Below are 25896 nucleotides of genomic sequence, written 5' to 3'. Positions count from 1 at the left end.
CAACATCTACAGTTCTACATATTCTAGTTAGTTTTGAATTAAAATCCATTAAACTGTGGTTAGTGATGTTAGATGTCATGATAGAGATTACCTTTGGAGGGTTCAGAGAGTGACAGAAAGGGAGACACGGAAACTTTCAGGATTCTAGTAATGTTCTGTTTCTTGATCTTGCTCTGGGTCTGGTTATATAGGTTTACTATGTGAGAACTCACTGAGCTGTGCACTTACAGTTTATGTGTTTTTCTCTGTTGATTAAACTTCAACAAATGTTTTAAAAACAAACAACTCCATTTTAGGAGCAGACATTCTTCATGTATATATTGATAACTGTAAATGCAGTTAAGTATAGAAAGAAATACAAAAACTTATTTTTAATGTATTTGATTATGGTTCTTCAACCTAAAGTAAGCAGAAATTTTTATTTTTGATGAAATTTACTAATTTTTCCTTTTTATGACTTGATTTCTGTATCTGGCTGAAGGAATCTTTTGTACTAATTGTGAAGAAATTTTCCTGTGTTTTCTTCTAAAAGCTGTATAGTTTTGGTTTTATGTTTTTGTTTATGTTATTCTTAATTCATTTTTGTTTGTATAGGTGTGATGTAAGGTTTGAGCTTCTTTCCTGCCTCACCCCATATGAATGTGCAGTTGTTGTAACATCATTTTTTAAACAAGATTCTTCCCCACTGTATTTGGTACCTTTGTAAACACTTAAGTGACTGTGTGAGTATGGACTATTTCTGGGCTCTATTCTGTTCCATCTGTTTGTCCATACTTATGCCAATATCAGGTCACTAGCTTTATAGCAAGATTTGAAGTAAGATTGTATATGGCCACCAGCCTATTCTTCTGTTTCAGGATTATAATATTTTAGGTCCTTTGCATTATCATATACATTTTTGGATCAGCTAGTCAATTTTTGTTTCTAAAATATGCCTGTTGGGATTGTGGTTTGGATCAATTCAGGGAATATTGACACATCCTAACCATGAATCTGAAAAGATATACTTTCTGTTTTTTAAGGTTTTCTTTCATTTTCTCAACAGTGTTTTGTAGTTTTTAGTTGTAGAGGTTTTACACACCTTCCATTAAATTCATTTCTGAGGACTTCATGTTTTCTGGCACTATTGTAAATGGGATTATTTTTTAAATTTTAATTTAAAATTTTATTTCCCTTTTGTTTGCTTCTATACTTAGAAATAGAACTTTAAAAAGAAAAAATAGAACTTTAAAAATATTGTGCGTTTTATATATATCATATATGTAAATTCACTGATAGGTTTTGATGATATATGCAGATTTTTTGCATAAATAATTATGTCATTTGCAATTATGTTTTACTTCTTTCCATCTTTTTATTTTTATTTCTTTTCTTATTCCGCTGGCTTGGGCCTTTCATATAATGTCGAAGAGTAATGAGGATGGACATCTTTGACTTGTTCCCAATCTTGGGGAAAGTGTTTTCAGTGTTTCACCGTTAGGTAAAATGCTAGCTTTAGGTGTTTTTGGTTTTTTTTTAATAGATGCCATCAGTCAGACTAAGGAAGTTCCTTCTATTTTTTTCATAAGTGGTATCGAATTTTATCAGATGCTTTTTTCTACATGTACTGAAATGACCTTATAGTTCTCTTTTATTCTATCACATTGGTAGGCTACATTGATTTCTAATGTTTATCCAATTTTGCATTCTTGAAATAATCCCTGCTTGGTTACATATTGCTAGATTTGATTTACTAATGTGTTGTTAAGGAGTTTTAAGTGTATGAGTTTGAAGGATGTTGGTCTATAATTTTATCTTTCCTGTAATGTCTTTGTCTTTGGTATCAAGACTGTGCAGCCTTTCTTCATCCCCCATATTCTTCTGACAGTTTCTGTAAGATTGATAGTTTTTCTTCCTTAAATGTTTGTTAGAATTCACCAACCAATATTATTTACTTAGGAGATAAAGAGCTCTTCAGATTTTATTTTTCATCTTGTGTTTGATATATTGTATTTTTTATGTAATTTGTCTATTTTTTTTTTAAGATTTTATTTATTTATTTGACAGAGAGAGAGGGCGCACGGACACAAGCAGGGAGAGTTGGCAAGCAGAGAGAGAGGGAGAAGCAGGCTCCCTGCTGAGCAGAGATCCCAATGCGGGGCTGGATTCCAGGACCCTGGGATCATGACCTAAGGCAGACGCTTAACCGACTAAGCCACCTAGGCACCCCTGTAATTTGTCTATATCTAATTTGTCTATTTTGTTTAGGTTGTTGAATTTATTAGCACAAAGTTGTTCATAATATTCCATTATCTTTTCTGTGTAGTTTCTGTGGTGATGTCCTGTTTCGTTGTGGGTTGGTAATTTGTGTTTTCTGTCTATATCATTGATCTTTGCTCTTACTGTGTTTTTCCTTCCACTTTTGGCTTACATTTCTCTTTTATCTTCTTAGGTTGGAACCTTAGGTCATTGATTTTAAATTTTGATTTTAAGTTATTCTTTTTAAAAAGCAATTGAAACTATAAATTTTCCTCCAAGCTGTATTCTATTTGCATTCCATAAGTTTTGTTGCATTATATTTTCATTATAATTTAGTACAGAATATTTTCAGTTTTCTTTGTGATTTTTTTTCTTTTATTCATGGATTATTTAGAAATGTATTGTTTAATTTTTAGGGGTGCCTGGGTGGCTTAGTCAGTTAAGCGTCTGACTTGATTTGGGCTCACATCATGATCTCAGGGTTGTGAGATCGAGCCCTGCGTCAGGCTCTATTCTCAGCCTAGAGTCTGCTTGTTCTTTTTCCTCTGCTCCTCTCCTCGCAACTCACTGTCTCTCATACTCTCTCTCTCAAATAAATTAATTAAATCTTAAATATATGTGTGTGTGTGTATGTGAATATATACATATATATGTATATGTGTATATATACATATATATGTATATGTGTATATTGTTTAATTTTTAAACATGTTTGGAATGCAATAGAAAACCTAGAAATGAACCCATAAATATATAGTCAGTTAATCTTTGACAAAGGACGAATGGATATATAATGGAAAAAAGACAGTCTCTTCAATAAATGATGTTAAGGAAACTGGACAGCTAAACTGGACATGCAAAAGAATGAAACTCGACCACTTTCTTTCACCATATACAAAAATAAACTCAAAATGGATTAAAGGCCTAAATGTGAGACCTGAAACCATAAAAATCTTTGAAGAGAACACAGGCAGTCATTTCTCTGACGTTGGCTATAGCATCATTTTTCTAGATCTGTCTCCTGAGGCAAAGGATATGAAAGCCAGAGTAATCTATTGGGACTACATCAAAATAAAAAGTTTTTGCACAGTGAAGGAAACAGTCAACAAAACCAAAAGGCAACCTACTTAATGGAAAAAAGATATTTGCAAATCACATATCTGATAAAGGGTTGGTATCCAAAATATATAAAGAACTTATACAACTCAACACCCCAAAAATAAATAACCCAATTAAAAAATGGGCAGAAGACATGAACAGACATTTCTCCAAAGAAGACATCCAGACAGCCAACAGACACAAAAAAGATGCCCAACATCACTCATCATCAGGGAACTGCAAATCAAAACTGCAATGAGATAACACCTCACACCTGTCAGAATGGCTAAAATCAAAAACACAAGAAACAACTGTTGGTGAGGATGTAGAGAAAAAGGAATCCTGATGCACTCTTGGTAGGAATACAAACTGGTGCAGCCACTGTGGAAAACAGTATGGAGGTTCCTCAAAAAGTTAAAAATAGAACTACCCTATTGTACAGTAATCACAATATTGGGTATTTACCCCAGAAATTCAAAGGGATACATGCACCCCTTTGTTTATTGCAGTATCATTTATGATATCCAAATTATGGAAGCAGCCCAAGTGTCCATTGATAGATGAATGAATAGAGAAGATGGGCATGTGTCTGCATGTGTGAACGTGTGCATGCATACACACACACACAAATATTCAGCCATAAAAAAAAATGGAATCTTGCCATTTGCAACAACATGGATGGAGCTAGAGAGTATAATGCTGAGTGAAGTAAGTCAGAGAAAGACAAATACCGTATGATATTACTCATGTGGAATTTAAGAAACAAAACAAGCAAGCAAAAGGGGGAAAAAAAGAGTCAAACCAAGAAACAGACTCTTTAACCATAGGGAACAAACCAATGATTACTAGAGGCGAGGTGGGTGGAGGATGGATAAAATAGGGGACGGGGATTAAAGAGTACACTTACCATGATGAGCACTGAGTAACGTATAAATTGTTGAATCACTATATTGTACACCTGAAACTAATATAACACTGCATGTTAACTATACTGGAATTATAATTAAAAAACTTAATAAAAATGTTTTTTTAAACATCTGAGTCTTTTGAGAAATTTGTTGATTGCTAATTTATTTCCATGTGGTCAGAGAAAAGAGATCCTGTATTTTAGAGCCATACTGAAAATATTTACAGGTGAAATTATATCAGATCTAGGATTTTTTTCAAAATAATCCAGGGTAAGGTGGGAGGAGTGGGTATGAATGTTGATAAAATGAGATAGGCTGAGCGTGGATAATGATACACAGGGGTCTATTTTACTATTCTCTTTTATTTATGTTTGAAAAGTTTCTATAATAAAAAGTTAAAAAGAAAAAAAATCTGTCTCTTTTGTCACATCTTATCAGTCCTCTTTCCCTTCCATTTATTATATCTTCCTCTGAGAAGTTCTGTTTCCCCACCACTCATCTCCTTTATTCTCTTACAGTCTGAGCCCAGTTTATTTTCTTTCATAGCACTTATAACAAATTATAAGGCATTTCTTTTTGTTGGTTTTCTATTTTCACTAGACTGTAACACATTTCTTCACCAGTGTGTGCTAGGCATGACACAGTCTTTGCTCAGTAAGTACTTATAAAAGGGAGGGAAGAAGGAAAGAACTCCGAGCATTTCTTCTAAAGTTAAGAGCATTGCATGTCTTCATCCTCATTGTATTTTTTTTTTTTTAAAGATTTTATTTATTTATTTGACAGAGAAAGACAGCCAGCGAGAGAGGGAACACAAGCAGGGGGAGTGGGAGAGGAAGAAGCAGGCTCATAGCAGAGGAGCCTGATGTGGGGCTCGATCCCGTAACGCCAGGATCACGCCCTGAGCCGAAGGCAGACGCTTAACCGCTGTGCCGCCACCCAGGCGCCCCATCCTCATTGTATTTTAAGTGGTTTGTTGTATTTCCAGAATTTCTTGCGAGCTAGAATCCATTTAGCTTTGTGATTTTCAAACTGTGCTTCAGTGGACTATCAGTATTCCTAGAGGCAGCCTTGTAGTTGGAATAAGGGAGCTAGGGGTGCAGAGGTAAAAAGCTCTAGACTCTACTTTAAAAGTTCACATCTACTTGAATCTAGGCACCTTAGGGTTTGTTTTTTATTTTGTTTTTATCGACTTGCAAGAATTTGATTGAAGAAAGCTTCCACAGCTTTAACAAAATAATTGAAATAATTTTGAAAAAATATCCTATATATATACTGTTGAAGTAATTTCAACTTAGCTATCATCATACCCATGACATAAATTCAGAATTTATTATTTTTGCCATGTCGTAAAATTTTAATTTAGAAATCAGTGTTGTTTTGAGAATATCAGAGGTTTTCTTTCCTATTTTCTCACTGGTCTAAGTGATGTTTATTGACAAGATACAGTTTTAAATGCTTTTAATTTATTTTTTATTTATTTGTACTTTTAAGAGTTCAGTTAAGTGTGATATTGTACAGTATAATTGGAATGAATTAAGTTTATGACGAATGACGTATTAAGACATTTATATTTTTAGTAGTGATCTTAGTACAGGAAATTATAAGATTTTATTCCCAGTAGAATTAGAAGAATTTAGGTGATTTCTGTGATGGAAACCATTGCTTAAATTTATTCAAACATTTCCTTCAATTTTTTTTTAACATAAAATCTTCAAAACAAACCAAAAAAATAAAAACACCCTTAAAAAATGTTAAATATCTACAGGCTATGGGTTCTGTATGGGGTGATGAAATGCTGAAGTGCTTTTCTTCAGCTGGGAAAACTCTGGGATGTTCCCACAGTGTCAGAGTACCAGTCTCAAAGTACTGCCTGTAGCACTTACAGCCCTGGCCAGATTACCTGTGCTTTACCTAGCTTTGCCACTTATGAGCTTTTAGGACCCAAGGCAAGTTACTTAATTTCCTTGTGTTTTCATTTCCTCATTTGTAAAATGGTGATAGTGTCTCATAGGGTTTATTGTGAGGAACTTGGCATACTTCTTTGGACCTGTTAAACTCTAGGTAAATGTTAGCTACTCTCAATACATAATCAGTTACCACTACTGCAGCCACAGCATTAGGATTGTGTGCTTAGTTGCATTTGTCTCCCACTGGAGGACTTCAGCAAGTCTTAGCACATTTTATATGCCAGGACCTAGCACATCTACCACAGTGGCTGGCATGTAGGAGGCATTTGGTTAATGTTAGTCCTGCTAAATGTAGCCCAGCTCCCTGGTTTTTTGGAAGTACTTCAGTAGAAATATTGACTTAGACATAATTCCCCACTGAGACTCAGTTCCATCTCTTACACCCATAGTGACCCATCTCCTGATAAATCTCCCTTAAACACCCAACATAGAGTATTTTACTTACTCAGTAATAGTAGTTATTTACTGTATTAGTTTTCCAAGGCTGCCATAACAAAATACTATGAACTGGGTGGCTTAAACAACAGAAACTTATTTCTCAACGGTGGAGCCTGTAAGTCCAAGATCAGAGAGTCTGCAGAATTGGTTTCCTCTGCGGTTTCTCCTGGGTTTGTGGTTTCTCCTCTTCAGTGGTCATCTGTCTGTGCAAGCTACCCTGGTGTCTCTCTATGTGTCCTAACCTTCTCCTCTTATAAGGTCACCATTCAGATTGGATTAGGGCTACCCTAATGACCTTATTTTAACTCAGTTGCCTCTGTAAAGACTTTATCTTCAAATACAGACACATTCTGAGGTACTGGGGGTTAGGGCTTCAACATATGATCTGGGGAGAACACATTTCAGTCCATAACACTTACTATTACTTAATTACTTACCATGATAATGATAGCTCTTACTGTTGATAATACTTTATGAAAAAGGTTGCTTTGGCCGATGTCGTAGAGGTTGCTGCCTATGTTCTCCTCTAGAATTTTGATGGATTCCTGTCTCACATCAAGGTCGTTCATCCATTTGGAGTTTATTTTTGTGTATGGTGTGAGAGAGTGGTCAAGTTTCATTCTTTTGCATGTAGCTGTCCAATTTTCCCAGCACCATTTATTGAAGAGACTGTCTTTTTTCCACCAGATGTTTTTTCCTGCTTTATCAAATATTAGTTGCCCAAAGAGCCGAGGGTCCATTTCTGGGTTCTCTATTCTGTTCCATTGGTCTATGTGTCTGTTTTTGTGCCAGTACCATGCTGTCTTTGTGAAATAATACTTTAAATCATTACCGTGGAAGATTTGTTGTCTGACTAATCAGCTGGATGTTTTAAAAATAGAAGTGGTTTAGTTTTTTTAAGAAGTGGATTTTTCAAAGAAGTGGATTGGTTTTATGAAGAAAGCAGTGATCTTAGTCCACAGATGAGAAGCCAAAGGTGTGTTGTATGATGCCTTTTAATTTGTATATTTTGTTTATTCACAAATTCATTATTCAACAAAAACTTAATGAGTGCCTACCAGGTGCCCAGGCAGGGTGCTAGAAGGTAAGCAGTGCTATCGTGAGCAAGACACGTGCTTGCCATTGGCCAGTTCACAATCTAGTATATACTTAAAATATCTGTGCCTCTGGAATATAAGGAGAAATAGTCCCCAAGAGTATTAGGTCTTAGAAAGTGTTGGTATTTGGGGTGCCTGGGTAGCTCAGTCCATAAAGCGTCTGCCTTCGGCTCAGGTCATGATCCCAGAGTCCTGGGATCAAACCCCGGGTCAGGCTCCCTGCTCAGCAGAGAGGACACTCTGTGTCAAATAAATAAATAAATAAAATCTTTAAAAAATAGAAAGTGTTGGTATTAGACCTGAGCGCTGACTTTGTATTTTAAAAGTCAGTTAATTAATTTTAAAAGCATTAAAATCCTTATTTGAACCACTACCTCGGACTGTGATCATGAGCAAATTATTTAATCCCCTCAAACCACTATTTCCTCATTTATAAAATAGAAGTAATATAAATATTTCATAGGGTAATTCATGACTAAGTGAGATAATGCATGTCATAATGCTTAGCACCATACTTGGTACTTATGAAGAACTTAATAAAATGGTTGCTGCTGTTTTTTATGTTTTGTTTTATTTCGTTTTATTTTGTTTTGAGTATAGGAGCTAAACCTCATCTTGGAGGTGAAATTGAGGAGATACTAAGAATAGCTTTATTTGTAGGTTTCTAATAATTGGAGAGAACTTTTGCCAGAGCTTTGGAGTTTGTTGTAATTTCTACCCTGCCAGTTTCCAGAAAGGATTTGAAATAGTGCCTGAGAAGTGTGTTCCAATCATGAGGTAATGGAGAAAACACTGACCCAGAACTAAGACGAACTTAGCACCAGGTTTAGCTCTGGAGCCAGCAGGATGATCCTGGGTAATCCCGAAGTCTAGACTTTCCCTATCAGATTCTTTGCCTTGTTTATTAATTAGGAAATGGTTAATCTTAGATACTGGCCTTTAGGTTTCTGAGGCTTTGTGTATAATTTCTAAAGTCTCATAAATTTGAAATTATATTCTAAAAGCAGAAATATATAACTTGAATTTAATCTTCTTCTTGAATAAAGTAATTTTCACTTTCCAGAGAATAATCAGTAATATAAATAACTTAATAGATAGTCCATTCATAGTCTTTCCTTGGCTGAATTCATTTCAGAGTCCCTAATATATTGTTACCATTGCATTTATATTAATTCCTGTTTTGGTAGCAGTGTTCTTATAAAAGGTACTGAAGTCATAAGTTCTAAGACCTTGACTTTCTCACATGGCTGTCATATATTTGGAAAACATTTGGAAGGCACTATGTAAGTCAGTTTTAACTGATAAATACATAATACCAGGCTTCATGAGAAATTTTTTCTTGTTACTGTTACTGCTGTTATTCCTTTTTTTTTTTTTTTTTTTTTTTTGCTTGGCAGAGTAGGGATACTTTTTAACTGATGGATTATTAGGGCCACTTTGATTAATAAATGAGGATAAAATAAGGAGATAAAAGATTTTAAATAGGAGAATGTCCTTCTAGGATATGAGAAAGGTTAAACCCATAAAAATGTTTTCTACTTAGATGCCTCTGTCTGTATAAGTTCTTTATTATTTTATTAAAAGTCTACAAAATTTTAATCAACTGTGTAATTTAAATGCCTGAAAAAAATAGATACTATATCTCACAGAATTGCAGATCTTAATTCTTATCTGATATTTGATATTGACAAGTGATGTATTTTCTACTGTTGGAATTAGTTTTTTAAAAGCTATTGAATTGTACACTTAAAATTGTTAAAATGGTGACTTTAATGTTGTATATTTTATCACAATAAAAAACTAAAACAAAAGTAAAGACCAACTAAACAATAACAATAAAATAGATTTACTCAGTTATATCTTTTCAGTATCTTTTCCCCAGAGTTCTTCCGCATTCATTACTGAAGCACTTATTTGGACACTTTCAGAAATAGTGTGGGTACTTAATAGATTTTTAGGATTGATTACCATTGGTTTTGTATTTCTGTGAATTACAAATGTATGATTTATTTAACATTGTCATGGCAAAGATTTTTAATTGATCTTCCTTGTTTTGCAGTTACTTCGAGAGCTTAAGCATCCAAATGTCATCTCTCTTCAAAAGGTATTTCTGTCTCATGCTGATAGGAAAGTATGGCTTCTGTTTGACTACGCTGAACATGACCTCTGGGTAAGGTGAATTGCTGGTAGACAAGCCGAGCCATTGGTTTCAGTCAGGGATTAAGAGTGACTAAAAACAATTTTAGTTTATCTTACTATGAGATTTACATTTTTAAAATAAAAGTAACCTCATAGAATGTGGTTGATGAATTACCAAGACAAGGGTATTTTGCTTTGTATTACTACATTTTGATCTCATCAGTTTGAACTTTGTAACGTGCTATAGAAAACAGTAGAATCTAAAGAGTATAAACAGTTATTCACTATTGTTTCCTAGCTGTAGAGTTTTGATAAAATTTTAAAGAGTAACTGTAATAGCTCTTTCGTTATAGAATTTAAAAGCAGCATGTTTCCTTTTACTCTTTAAAGGAATATAAAATGAGAAAGCAGTATCCTTATGTAGGAAGATAAATATGTTGTATTTGGAAGACTAGACTGAGATTTAATGGTTGTATCTGTTACTTGTTATACGACATTAAACAAGTCTCTTAATGGCTCTGAAGTTGTAGTCCCCCCAATCCCATCTGTAAAATATGGTACTTTTCCTGCTTTTTTACAGGATTTTTCTGAAGAACAATTTTGTATTTGAAAAGCTTTATAAACAAAGTGTACTATACAAATGTAGCATACTATTAATCATTTATTGGATATTATTCATACTTAATACTCCATATTCTAATGTATTTCTTATTTCCATCAGCAGAAGTTCAATATTGTACTTACTTAAATTGGGCATGTTCTTGTATAGGAAGAATTCTTTGTGGAAGAGAGCTTCCAATTAAACCCTTGAAGATTCTCAAAGTCAAGTAATTACAGTCTATTAGATTAGTTTTATTAGGTTAGCTAATATAATGACAAAAATGATGTTATATTGATAAAAATTATTATAAACTGAGAATTTAAATTTATCTTGGCTAAATAGCTGAATTACATATAGCCAACTCAGTATTTTGCATTTACTTGGTGGATTGTTTTTAAAATTGGTATTTACATAAGTCTTGGGTAACTATAAAATTTACTCTTTTATTAAACATAACAGTTATGTTCTTTGAAAGTCTAAACTGCCATCTTGGGGCTAAGTATTTATGATATATATTAAGAAAATTTGGCAGGATAGCCAAAATAATTTTCAAATATACTTACAAAACTTATATCCTGATCAGTTTTATGTAAAGAACATGTTAACATAGACTACAGTTTAGAAAATAAAACAAGTAAACAAAAACCCAGTATTACATTGAGTTAATTAAGTAGCAAGTACCTCACTTCTGTGAACTATACTTTTTCTGGTAAATAAGTAGTTTAATAAGATCTTTAAGCATTTCATTGTGTTTTGTATACTGTTTTATATTTATATTTATACATTGGTTGTACATTGAGATAAATAAAAAACATATGTACAGCTCTTCCTTAACTTACATGGGGTTACATCCTAATAAACCCATCACAAATTGAAAATCTCATTAAGTCAGAAATATATTTAATTCACCTGACCTATCAAACATCACAGCATATCCTAGCCTACCTTAAGTGTGCTGAGAACACTTATATCAATCTCCAGTTGGACAAAGCATCTAACACAAAGCCTATTTTATAATAAAGCATTGAAAATCTCATATAAATTATTGAGTACTGTACTGAAAATGAAAAACAGAATGGTTGTTTGCTCTTGCTGACTGGGTGCAGTAGCTGCCACTGCCCAGCGTCATGAGCGAGTATTGTACTGCATGTCACCAGCCTGGGAAAATATCAATTTGCAAAATTCGAAGTACGGTTTCTGCTGAGTGCCTTATCGCTTTTACTCCATCATAAAGTTAAAAAACCATAAGTTGAACCATTGTAAATTGGAACCATTGATACTGCTATGCAAAGGATTATAATCTTCTGGCTCAATTAGATGTCTTTAAAATTTACATTTTTCATTCATCTGTAGTTTGTAAATATAAATATAAAATTTTAAAATAAAACTAGTACAAACTCCAGTAAAATCGCTCAAAAGTAAGTTCGCCTTCTAAAAATAGTAAAATATTTCTAAATTCTTTTGCTAATTTCTAGAACTAGCCTCATTTACATAATTTTAACTTCAGATTTTAGAAATTGAAACTTATATGGGTTTCATGTACTTTCAGATTTATAAGAAATATTTTTGCTCTGTAGATTCCTGTTTTCCATGAGTAAATGCAGTTTAATTCAAATTGTTTTTATAAGTTATCTGGAAAGAATTGTTTTTGACCTGGAAGTAGACATCAGATTTCTGTTTTATGAAACTACCGCCCAAGGTCAATGCTGGTTGTAAATGTTTTTGTTGTTGTTGTATCTTCTGTTCTTTTAAAATAAATCTAATCAAATCAAATTGGGATTCTGTTAATAAAAATTTGTTAAATTAGTGTGGCCAATATTGAATTGAACACTCATATGCAAGCCTAACATGAAATCAAATTATATGACCCAAATTTATGAGAAATTTTCTAGGGTGGTTTATAAACATGATTTGTAGTAGTTGAACATAGGAGATAATATTGTATTCAATATAATTCCTAGCAGGCTAGTATGTGATACTTAATTTTACATGTAGGTATAGTAATTACACTTTTACAAATTATGCTACATGCAGTGTTGCCAGATGTGTATATATAGTCATCATTTATTGTCATCTTATTAATATTCATTTAAGTCAAGTAAGTACTTTTAATGTTCATTTTAATAAAAATCAATTCACTTTACTAAAACCTACTTTATCCATTTTATTTTCTTGTTTTAATTGGAATATTGAAACAAATAAGCTGGGGTAAGGCAGCAGAGGGTAACAGAAACAGTCCCAGTAAAAAGAATCATTTAAAAAAATCACTCAGGTGTTGGTGAAATTTCATGATAAGCACACCACATATGTGTAATATAGCCCTGAAATTAAAATGAAGGTAAGAGATTTCCCCAGTGTAGTTTTTTGTAGTTATAAAATATTGGTTAAAAAAAAGTATTTTGTTAAAATCTAATGAAAGTGTTAACTGAAGAAATGCATGTGGCCTCATTAATTGTACCTCTACATATTCTTCTATTCTTACTCTAGCAGATTTTAATTTTTAAAAATGATGTATTTTAATCTATTTTTTATTAAGCTCTAGAGAACCACTAGCTCTTATTAAGGTGAACAGACTATATTGTCACACTGTTTCGTAGGATAGGTGATAGAACATTCTAGATTATTGAGTTGTAGCTCTATTTTGTTTGACTGTTTTTAAATACTTTGGAAAAATTATTGAGAAGAAAATTAAAATAGTGTAATGCTGCTAATAAAGTTTAGATTAATCATACTACATGCATGCTCAGTATATAGTTTACCTTACCACTAGATAGTCTTTGCTATGTATTTTTTCTTTGGAAAGTAAAACTTCTTCACTCATTAATTACTAGTTATTCCTTATCCATGTTCTACTTTCTATATCATAAGAAAATAGGAAGTGAAAATGTTGGCCTCTAATATAAAATATGTCACTCTTAATTATGTTTATTAATTTCAAGAATATGCTTAATATTCACTCAGAAATACTGCTCAAGAGTCTGTTCATGTTCACATGAGGTGCAAGGCATATACCTATGTGTTACACACAGCAGAGTTGACTTCAGCTGACTTGTAGGTGTTCTTACAGTTTAAAAGTGCTTTAATTAAAATGAAGAAACCTGTCAAGAGAGTTTGAAACATTGAATCTTATTTCTGTTGAGGTACATTTATTTATAAAGTGATTTTTCTGTTGATAAAGTGGTACTGTGTTTTACCAGATGTCCACTATACTATTCCTAGAAAGCTTTTGATGGATAATACAAGGCTGATTTTTCCTCATCTGAATCTTTCATGTTTCTAAATATTTTTAGTGTGAACTGGTCATTTACATGTTATTTCTTCATGCTTCTATGTATTTTATTGAAATAATTTCCCTATTTCCTTTGTTTATAACCCAATGTATTATAAGTAGGTACCATATCCATGCTGTGTCAGCCAACCGAGAAGTATCTCTTGAAATTTGTTCTATTTTTTTTTCTTTTCATTTAATCACTGCAGATAAAAAAGATTCTGTTCTTGAAAATTTCCACCAGGTAAACAGGGATCAAGTATACTCGAAAGTAATTTTTAATTATATTTTCAAAATAAAATCACATTATTCTCTGCTTCTCTGTTGAAATCATTTATTTTCTGAGACACGATCATATGCTTAGCAAAGGAAACTTTAGCTCCAGTTATTAGGAAATTTCAAATTTATGTTATCCAGCAGAATGTAAGATTGTATTTTCAATATCTTTGGGAATCCCTGAGTGTCTCTTTTTCTGGCAGGAAAATATTATACATTATATTATCTTTTCCTCTTTTCTCTTTTAAGCTTCTGGTGATATTTTTCTTTCTTTCAGCATATAATCAAGTTTCACAGAGCTTCTAAAGCAAACAAGAAGCCAGTTCAGTTACCTCGGGGAATGGTGAAGTCACTATTATATCAGATCCTAGATGGGATTCACTACCTGCATGCTAACTGGGTGTTGCACAGGGATTTGGTAAGTTGATACGTAGTTAGGTCTAAGCTAGAAAGATGCCTTTGTAGTTGGGAGGATTTTCTAGTTGTCTCCAGACATTAGTGCTGCATAGACCTGTAAACCTTATAGAGGGAGTGAGAGTGCTATAGTCTCGTAACATAGTCTCATAAACAGCCTTGTGCCATTTATATGATGCATCCTACTTCTTGGAAGAAGTGAAAGAGAGCGCATGTATTTTTCTAAGCTTTTGTTTACTTTTAAGTCTGTAAATGAAGTATTGACTTGATTATTAGCTGCTAGGCAAACTCTAGAAATTGATATATTTATGAATAACTTGGAAATGAAACTTTTGGATCCTACTGCATACTAAGTTACATATTAGAAGAGGAGATGTCAATTTAATCTGCTTATTTTTTAAGCCTCACTGTATTAGTAGCATGTTTATTAATCATAATTGAGTACCTTATTCAGAAGCCTTGCCATGTTAAGGTACATTGAATTTTTAAGAATTTACAAATTTCAGAAAAACGGCTTTCTTATTTTTATTTTACATGGCAGAATAATTTATGCCTTTTTAAAACACATCTAGCATTAAGTTGTTCATTAAATTGTGCATTGTTCATTAATCTTCATGGATATAAATTTAAATTTCAAATTCCCCTTATTGCATAATTACATTGTGCTTTTGTTGTTCTTTTCTTTGTAAAGGTTGTAACTATAGTAAAGTTTGTAACAATACCTTCATTCCAAACAATTGTAAACACAATGCTGGAACTGATGATTTGGTCTCTAATCACTTGTGTTACATTGGAAAAAACCCTGTAGACTTTGAGGCACAACTGATCTGCCCCTTGCACGTATTCTTTCCAAGCTGCTGTATATTTAATACCTTCAGATCAGATGTTTTCAGATCAGATGTTCCAATGTCATAGTTTCTAGTTCTTCTATCTTCAATAAATCTCCTTTCAGTGTGTTTAATGGTATTTATTTTATCTCTAGTCTCATACCTAGAAAGCATTTAGACTGGGACCAATAACATCAGAAATTTGGTTGAAAGAACTGTTTTCCTTATGTAAACTCTATTTTTAATATTATTGGAATATTTATAGTGGATTTATAGAACAGAAGTAGGACAAATCCATTGGCTCTTTATGAAGCTGAAAATAAATTTCAACCTTTAGGGGTGGAGTCAACTTAGGGAAAAACTATTACTACTTTTGAGCTACTGACCTTTTTATGATCTCTAAAAGAATAAAATCTGGCAAAATGGCATTTTCCCCCAATTATGCTGAGATGACACTACATTTTCTTTTTATAGTAAATTATTTTTCATAATTAAAATATGTATGTTTATTAGATGAATACAAATAATACAAACCAGTATTTAAATTGTTAATGTATAATATACTTAAACCACTTACAGTAATATTAACTACAGTAGTGAAAATAATTATAAAGTTTAATTTTTTTAAATTTTTCTTTTGGGAAAGCTCTTTCTATTGCTGCAGCCTAAATGAGTTCTCTTTGACCTAGGGGTAGTGTAGGACATGTCATTTCAAAGGTCTCTGTCTGTTAGTGATGTGCCAGGACGTAGAGGCCAGTGGGAGCAGTGCACTCTAGATGCCTGTATCAGAGTGATACAATGTCTGGAGATGATTTAAAAATAATGAAACAGATGAAAAGTAGTTATTTTCTATACTCACCATATACTGGCAGTTGTGATGATATCAGTGATAAAATATTTCTGTTCACAGAGCAAACCATTCCCACTCTTCTACCCTCTTTATATGCCACTGCTGTCTGTTAGTAGTTAATTCATCCGGAATATTTTCCAAGGTGTAATATATTATTTGTGTACTGCTACCTTCTTTGATTTCCCCATTTGGAATGAGAGGTCCTGTATTGTCTGTGTGTGACTCCTTACACCTAACTCTTTTGTGTGTCGCAGGCACACAGGGGCGCACTGAACCATTGTATCATTAAAGTGGTAACCTCTGCCCCCAGTCTGGATCTTATTGGGTCAGGTGCTTGCTTCTTGAATTTGTTCTCAATATTTTAAAGAAAGATTCATTATCACAGTTGTTTTTGTTTTTGCTTTTTTTTTAAATGTGTTTATCTTCCTGCTAACTGAAAAACGGATTTTGGAGTTTTGAGGTTATGTGATGTTCAACTATAGTTACATTAGAAATTCGTATATGAATTCTAATTCATATGAATTCTAATTTCTAATGTAGAAAAGTATTTAAAGAATGTTCTTCAGAAGCTGTATAACATGACTTTTTAAACTCTTTCTCAATATTTGTTATAATTTGCAGATGAAATATTTACCCTATAAGAATAAATATAATTAATAGTTAATTTCATTCCTTGCTTCTTTTCAGTCAGGTTTAGATGAAATGTGGCAATATTGATCTTAACAGACCTATATAGATTTCTAATGTTATAAATTGAACCAATTGGTTGAGTTGCTGACTTGCAGGAGGAACATCATACTAAGATGGATAGTTGGCACAGACTCCCTAAAAACATCATTTTAATAATGCCCCAGAATGTTATTAAAGCTTTTGCTTAATAAAATTGTCTTCATTATTAATAGACATACTGGTTTGAGATGATAGAGTTACGAAGTTCTCAGTTTAATACGTGCAGTTGAACTTTAACAATTAATAATCCTATTTAATAAGTAAAGATTAATTTTGTCACTATTAATCATCACATAGTAGCAGATCAGTAACTGGGGTCTGTCATCCTTGGAAATAGAGATTTAATAATTCTTGAACTCTGGTTGGACTGAAGTTGGTAATAAATGCATGTGTGTGTGTAGATGTTTTAAGAAGAATGGGCCTGAAAGGAAACACATGGCAATATTTATTTTTATGAAATAATTTATGATTTAAGCCAAACTTTTTTAGTTTTAGGACATTAACATATGTATGTATAAGTTGGTTTGCTTTTACACTTAATCTGTTTGCTGTAAGTAGAGATAAATAAAAACAAAGGTGTATGTTTTGTTCTTCCCTTTGACTATGCTCTTTCCCTTTCTTCCTTTGTTCTCTCCTTGGGAAATGAATATAGTCTGACCAACAGGCTGTAGTCCTGGTTCTGGAATTACCATACGTATTAGGATTCTCCAGAGAAACAGTGTGTGTGTGTGTGTGTGTGTGTGCGTGCGCGCGCGCACGCACACACACACACACACATATATAGAAAGAGAGAGATTTATTTTAAGGAGTTCCCTCAGGCAAATTGTGGAGGCTTGGTAAGTCTAAAATCTGCAGGATGGGCCAAAAGGCTGGGGACTAAAGGGAAGAGTTTCAGTCAAGTCCAAAGGCAATATGCTGGCAGAATTCTCTCTTGCTCAGGGGAGATCAGTCTCTGTTCTATTCAGGTCTTCAACTGATTGAATAAGGCCCACCAGTGTTACGGAGGGTGAGCTGCTTTTCTAAAAGTCTACCGATTTAAATGTTAAGCTCATCAAAAAACACCTTCACAGAAACATTCAGAAAAATGTTTGACCAAATATGTGAGCATCATGGCCCAGCCAAGTTGGCACACAAAATAGCCATCCTATACAAATGAGTAAACAGAGGCACAAAGTTGAAACAATATGGGACTAGTTAATTCCATTTTAACCCCCCAGTTATCTGCTTATATAAAATAAGAGTGTTGGGTTAAGGAATATTAAGATTTTCTACTTGCTCATATAAAGAGGAACTAAGTGTGAAATCTTAATGAAAACTTCAAATAAAGATACTATTTAAGTGACTCAAAGTAAGAAAAGTTTTGAAGTCTATTAGCCTGATTGGGTTGAGTTTAGTGGTTTTTCTGAGCACAGATAAAAATACAGTAAGCACCAAAATCATATTTGATACTTTTTGTATGAAGCCAAAGTTTGATTTGGCAATGGTGTCTGAAATTTTTCCTCTGAACAGAATGGTGTCTGAAGTCTTTCCTCTGAAATGGTAGTCCTCTTTGATTGAGTTGAAGCACATTGGCAAGGCCATGGGAGGTTGTCACTACTAGTACCTCTACTGTGACCATTTTAGGACACCCAGCCACCGTCCAGTTCACTCTCTTGTCTGCCTGACCTCTTTTAGTAGAAATGATTATTTTTTGTAAACTTTCTAACTTTAGGATTGGTTTTCTTGTGCAGCTGTGAAATAAATTTCAAAGTCAGGTCTTTTTTTTTTTTAACAAGGAAAAATTCTGTTATTAGATTAAAATTTGAAAATCTCTGCATGCCTGTATTTGTGAATTGAAGTGAAAGCTGGTATTAATCTCTTTTTTTTTCTTCTTCTCACTCATATACCTACTTCCAGCTAACTCAGAAGTTGCCCTGCCTACTTGAATCCTTTCTTCCCTTCATCTCTAGTGTTTAAAATTCTATTCATCCTTTAAAGCTCTGCTCCTGCTATCTCAGCAATAAGGTCCCCTCCTAATCACCCTAGCTGGAAGTGAGAATGTGTACATCTCAAGTCCTATAGCAGCTACTTTGAACTACTCAAGGGCACTTAAATTAGTTTTAGTAATAAGTTCTCTATTTGATTATAAGTTCTTGAGGGCAAAGACTGGCTTAATATGTATTTATATCCCTCCCAGTGCCTAGCAAAATACACAGTCAGTGTATGCAATACTGCTTATATTTGTTAAATGAATAAACTAGCTCTTTGTAACAGAAACAATGTGGCTTCCAAGGTGATTCTCCATAGGTTATTTCTGCAACCTGATGTTTCTCCGCATCTAGAGACACTGCATACTCTGTTGCATTTCTTCTTTTTACCACCTACCCTCTTAGCCCTGCTATGGTTTACCGTAGTGGAGCAGTGCAAAAAAATATTCTTTTCGTACTATATTTTTAGTTCTTTTCAGCAGCCTCTCTCTTTCTACCTCGGCTTTTATCAGTCTGTCCAAAGACCATTCAGCTAATGATATTGATCTGTTGATTTCTTTTATCACACTCTTCTTCTGCCCAATATTTTTGTTCCACCCAGTGAAACCTGATTTACCTATTTGTTCATGTTCTTCTGATGTCATTTATTTTTCCAGTGTTTTCCTTAATCTTAACATTCGAACATCTCCTTCATAGGTCCCTTACTTTTTTCAAACACATCTTAAAAGTCCCTTCTGTGCGAATTATACTTTAATTGTAGATAAGGCAGCAATACCTACCTTCTGAACATACCAGCTGTTCTGAACTTGCAACTCTCATATTTCACTTTTATACATATTTAACTGACCAGTTCGTTATCACAGTGTAAATACTTTAATTTCTAGCTAATATTTATTTATTCACTTTTAATTTTCTAGTGCATTCAGTGTTGGCTAAATTTTATGCTTTTCTTTGAAAATATTAGTCCAACCATATCAGATAGACCATAGAAATGGCTTACACTTAAATCAGACTCTAAATATTAAAGACTTGGGCTTTCAACACATTTGCTAAGGAATGTAGGAAAGTAGAGTAGTAGTTATTAAGACCGTCCAGTTGACCACTAATTTTTGTTAAGTCTATATATATCAAGTTCTCATATGGTCATTAATGTGTCCCACATTTCTTTAAAAAACTGATATTCAAAATTTCATTTTAATTATTACCTTAATGGTTTTTCATAGTGGCAATTAATTTGGAACTACCAGGCACATAAGGTTGTATTTTCATCCTGTTGTACTGAGTGTAATACTAAGTGAGAGATACTGTAACTTTTCATCATAGGGTTTTGTTTATTTTTTTTAATTCAAGCTGAATTACAAGGCTGTATATGAAATTTGCTTTGTTGGAGTATTGCAACTATCAGCTATAATCACTCTTGCCCTAAACTAATAAAAAATAGTCTTTTTTGCTGTGGTAAAGTTTCTTAGAAAATAAATCTTTACAGAGATTTCCTTTAGGACTATGCCAATGGAGATATGCTACTGTGAGGAGTACATGATGTGAAATAGCCCAGTGGGCTACTGTATATACATATTTAAAAGAGGCTCAAGCCATTTCAAAACTTTAATCTGACTTTAAAAAAAAAAAATCTGATAGTGCTGTTGCCCTGCAGTTTATTTTAATTATCCCGAGTAACTTAGAATCACTTGGTGGGGATTCAGCTGTCGTTAGTGAAGGATGGGTTCGTTTCCTAGCAACCATCAAATAAGATCAAAATCTTTGAGTGAGCCATGCACTGAAATTCAATTTCAGAGGGCCTTTTTTATCAAGGCATCTTATCATGTATTGATGGTAGCATGATGAATTACGGGGGTATTCTTGGTCTGATTCTCTTTATTTGAGTGAAAGTTTCCCTGGTTTATCAGTTTTGCTTACCAATACTAATATTTGCTCACGGCGATATGGTTTGTTTTGAGGTGCATGTTTTATTGTCTGAATTCTATCACTGATAAGTGGAAAAACTGAGAGGCAAAGCGGTTAAATGACTTGATTCTGGTTACTTGGAGAACTGTAACACAGCTGGATCACTAAATGTAGGGATTTTTCTTCTAGGTCAGTGATTTTTAAATTGCAGGTTGTAAGCCATGAGTGAGTCAGGAAAGCACACAACACAACCAGCCTTTTTATTTTTTTAATGGAATAGACTAAAAAAAAATGAGAATATATCGTATGTATTAAGGGCAGTTATTGTTTCGCTTATATATGTTTATATATGAATACTGTCATTTGATAATAAATGATTTTCTTCCTGTGGGTTGCCTTCAGAAAGGTTTGAAAGCCACTGCCCTATACTATTTCCCAAAAGATATTTGATATGGTTAGGAAAAGAAGAAAAAACTTATTCAAATCTTTAGAAAACACTTAGTCCCAAATTATAAGTACTTTAATGTTTTACACAAACTTCTTGACAGTGATGATTATTTTGAATAGCAGCCACCTTTAGGGAATAAATTTTTCTAAGTAGGGTTTATTTGTGGGTGGGAGAATTTCAGGCAATTTTCACTTTCTTCCTTTAATAACTTTTAAATTGTCTAAATAGTTTGCAGTTAACATATATTATTGTTATAATCAGAAAAAAGTGTTTTATCTGGACTAGAAACTGAGGCAAATGTCTAGTTAGCCTGTTACTAAAGTTTGCATAGTATTCAATGTGGCTTAGAGTTTTTTTTATGTTGTTAAAGGATGATGCTATTAAAAAAAAAAGAAAAAAAAATGTGCCTACATTTTCTTTCTGCCTAAAAAGAGGGTCTAGTAATTCTTTTTTAAAGATTTTATTTATTTATTTGAGAGAAGGAGAGCGTTAGAGAGCAGGACCCAGAGATCATGACCCCCTGAAGGTAGATGCTTAACTGACTGAGCCAACTGGGCACCCCAGGGCCAATAAATTCTTTAATGGGAAGAAAACAAGCAGAAAGGACCCTGATGAGATTACTCATATTGTTGGAACAGGCAAAGCAACAAAATAATTGAACAGTTGGGAAGAAAGGAGCCTGCATTCGCAGCCTCTTTTCTGTTTTTTGCCCCTTCTCTGTGCTTTAGCTTCCATGAGTGTTGGGAACGTGTTAAGCATGTTTCTTTAAAACAGAACTTTTGGGGTGGGAGGTGTGCATGGGTGGCTCAGTTGGTTAAGGGTCTGACTCTTGATTTCTTTTTTTTTTTTTTTAAGATTTTATTTATTTATTTGACAGAGAGACAGCCAGCAAGAGGGAACACAGGTAGGGGGGGGGTGGGAGAGAAAGAAGCAAGCTCCCAGTGGAGGAGCCTGATGTGGGGCTTGATTCCAGGACTCCGGGATCATGCCTTGAGCCAAAGGCAGACGCCTAACGACTGAGCCACCCAGGCGCCCCCGACTCTTGATTTCTGCTTAGATCATGATTTCAGGGTCCTGAGATGGAGCCCTGCCTGGAGCCCGCTTGGGATTCTCCCCCTCCCTCCGCCCACTCTGTCCACCCCCGTATCCCCCACTCAACCCAAACCCTGCTCCCCCTGCTGCTGTGCACTGTCTCTCAAAAACAAAACAAAAACAAAAACCCCAGAGCTTTTGAGAAGAAAAATGCTTTGGGAAATGTCAGGTTTAATCATGCTTATTGCTTGAGACTTGCTTCATTTATTGGTAACTCCAAGGATTTACTCTAATTTTCTTGTTTAATTGTGTAGCATTAAGATTGCATCCATGAAATTTAGGCTTGAGGATAAAACATGGGTTTTACTGATGATAACTGATTAAGGCAAACTTAAATGAGGTTTGCATTCATTATAATTAATATTATGAATATTGTGCTTATTCTAAAGTGTGTTTACTTAAATGACCAATTGGGCAATTTTCCTTGAAAATTTTGATTGTTTGTAAACAGTCTGTTTGGTTTATTGACAAATGCTACATTTGCTTAATTTTGATATTAATATTGAGCATACACAATGGACTGTGTTCTATTCGTAAATAATGAAAAAGTAGCCCATTTAATTTTACTAAATGGCACAATTGCAAATATGCATGTTTATATGAGCAGGTTACAAGTTGGTAATAAAAATATTGTTATTTGGTTTGCATATTGCTTCTAGGCTACTTTTTCTTAGATTCTGAGTGAGTCTTTTCAGGCACTTATCAACACACTACTAGAATATTTTTAGTCAAATTTCTCACCAATCAAGAATGGTTATTCTAAATAATCTCATCAAGGTTGTTATGGGTTTTTTTTTTTTATTAAAGAGTATAAGACAATATTTTTGAGTGATCCTAAAAATTTAGTAGAAGTAGAGAACTATCAGAGTTTTAAGTCAACTATATCTTTTCTCTACTTTTGACATAATTGATGTGGTACATCATTATATCATTTATATATCTGCTTCCGTTTTTTTTTTGTTTTTTTTTTTTAAAGATTTTATTTATTTATGTGACAGAGAGACAGCCAGCGAGAGAGGGAACACAGCAGGGGGAGTGGGAGAGGAAGAAGCAGGCTCATAGCGGAAGAGCCTGATGTGGGACTCGATCCCGGATCGCCAGGATCACGCCCTGAGCCGAAGGCAGACGCTTTAACGACTGCGCTACCCAGGCGCCCCTGCTTCCGTTTTTATAAACAAAATTTACTATCATCTAGAACAGTGTGTTTCTGAAAACAGGACAGATTTGGGAAGGTTTTGTTTAAAGGACTTTTGAATCTTAATAAAGACAAGAATTTACCAGGTCTCTGCCTACATCTGATGTAAGTTATTACTACTGGATATAGTGTTAGTGGTGAATCCCCACTTTTTCTCTTTTGGCCTTTAGACTTCTACATTAGGAAAAGAGAAATACACTGTCTATAGTCAAAATACAAGGAAATGGTTTTTCGGAAAAAAAGTTTCAGAATTTTCTGAATTATACTCTGAAAGAACATATAAAAATTAATATTCCAGTCTAACTTTCTAATAGTAGAGTCAGGCCTTAGAGTATTAGAGTATTATGTTGTTTTACAGACTTCTGAAGATGTGCCAAAGTAATTTAATCTTTAAAGATAGAATATATTAGATAAGGTATTGACTTAGCTAAAATTGTTATGTAAACCTGTTTAAGTCACAGGCTTCCACGACCACATATATCTTTCAGTAAGTCTTTTTCAGTTTGACAACTATATGTCTTTACCAGATACGAGCAAATGAGAAGTGGTCATATAGGAGGGGAAAAGTAAATCTTCCTAAAGAAATAAACATGTGCAGTTAGCCATATTTCAAAGTCAGTTCAACATAAAAGTTCAAGATTTTGTGTAAATGCTTGTAAATGCTGTTCTAATCAACACATAGGAATTTTTTTTTAGATTTGGTAAAAATGAAAGTTTCCCTCGTATAATTAGATATTAAGTTAGCAATAGTTATTGAATTAACTATTGAAAAAATATTTCTTTATTAAAGTTTCCTGCCCTCGGTATAGCTGGGATTTTATTTTTTCTTCAGAGTATTACCTTGTTGTAATTACCAATGTTTGTTTTTATTATTTAATTTATGTATAATTTGCCTTCAGATATATATCATGCCATAGATACAATACTCTTAAGTAGGTATATAATGTGAGGATTTCTAACTCTGTGCTAAAATAGATATCTGAGGGGCGCCTGGGTGGCTGTCAGTTAAGCATCTAGACTCCTGCTTTCAGGCTCAAGTCTTGATCTCATTGGCCCTGAGATTGAGCCCCACGGCAGGCTCTGGGCTTAGCAGGGAGTCTGTTTGAAGATTCTCTCCCTCTGCCCCCTCCCCCAAATCGCACGGGTGCACTCTCTCTCTAGAATAAATAAATACTTCTAAAAAATAAAATAGATGTCTAAATTACCAAAATTAGTTTCAATTCTCTAGAATTTATGGTCTTTTCCAATTACAGATGGACTTGTAATTTAGGTCATTGCCGTTTAAGATGCCTGTTTAGTAAAATTGTAAATGATGGGGAGGTAGACTGCTAATTTTTTTTAATCATTAGTTTAAAAATGTGTTTACGTAAACACCATGTACCATTTGAAATGAAGACCATTGTTTTGTTTTCCCTAATTTCGTAGACTAATAGACCATAAAGTCGGAAGGCATCTTGGAAGTAACCATTCCCATCCCTTACACAGTGTGGTAATTCTTGGTAATATGAGCAGCAGATTAACCATCCTGTCACCATTCAACATTTCCAGCGGTGACTAGTGTTCTGTCTTACTTTGCTAGGCTTGTTCAGAATGTATAACACTCATTCTTTGGCCTCTCTCTTCTTTTGATTGATCTTCTCTTTTATTTATTTATTTATTTATTTATTTATTTATTTATTTATTTATTCTGTCTGATTAACACCAGCTGGTATAATCAAATGTTTTCTGGGCCTTCATAGTAAGGAGGAAGAGGGGAATCTTAAAAAAAAAAACCAAATAGGTGAAAGGTAGGAAGAAGTGAAGAATAACAACAGGAAAAGTTAAGAAGAAAAATAAGAAATGGTTGCATGTGGTAAGGACCAATAAGGGATCTTAGGTTATGCATCCTGAAAAATTAAGCGCCTATTATAGTGGGCCTAAGATTTGTTTGAATCTTGGTCTACCACTTAATTATATAACTTTTGGTAGGATTAACCTCTCTAAGTGTTACTTTCCTCATTTAGATGGAGCCAAACCTATTATCTTTTTGATTGAGATTCATTTAGAGTATTAGTACTGTGTACCAGTTTTATTCCAATTCATCATCAGGTTGCCCTAGGAATATAAGTATACCTTAAGGGCAGGAACTTTATCCATTTCTTTTACTGCTATATCATTAGTACCCAGAATAACACATATTGGATGTGCAATAAATATTTATTGAATGAATAAATGGATTCTTATCAACTCTACCTTCAAAACATATCTCAGTTCAAACTACAGTAAGACCATCCAGTAACTCAGATTTAAATATAGCACATTGGTCATTGGTCCTACTCATCTGACTAGTGTCATTTCCCAAAGAAGAGTAAACTGTGGTGCGTGTTATCAGGGAGAAGAAGCTGTAGGGAGAGTGAACCATGAAGGAAAGGGCAAATTTGGCAGAGATTCTGCATATTG

General features: G+C 33.7%; 1 protein-coding gene across 4 annotated transcripts in view; it reads left to right on the top strand.

The window, feature by feature from the left end:
• CDK8 (cyclin dependent kinase 8) overlaps positions 1 to 25896 on the top strand; it is a 118853-nt gene that overhangs the window by 60436 nt on the left and 32521 nt on the right. For all 4 annotated transcript variants that reach the window (XM_087865230.1, XM_045797072.2, XM_045797071.2 and 1 more), the window contains exons 3-4: positions 9806 to 9916; positions 14308 to 14448. In XM_087865230.1, the coding sequence (XP_087721356.1) occupies positions 9806 to 9916; positions 14308 to 14448 (252 nt within the window). The remainder of the gene's footprint in view (positions 1 to 9805; positions 9917 to 14307; positions 14449 to 25896) is intronic.

This window comes from Ursus americanus, chromosome 10, assembly GCF_024610735.1.
Source record: "Ursus americanus isolate L20-20 chromosome 10, mUrsAme1.1.p, whole genome shotgun sequence".
Classification (NCBI taxonomy): Eukaryota; Metazoa; Chordata; class Mammalia; order Carnivora; family Ursidae; genus Ursus; species Ursus americanus.
Note: the sequence above shows the minus strand (reverse complement) of the source record. Positions and strands in the feature narration are given on the sequence as shown.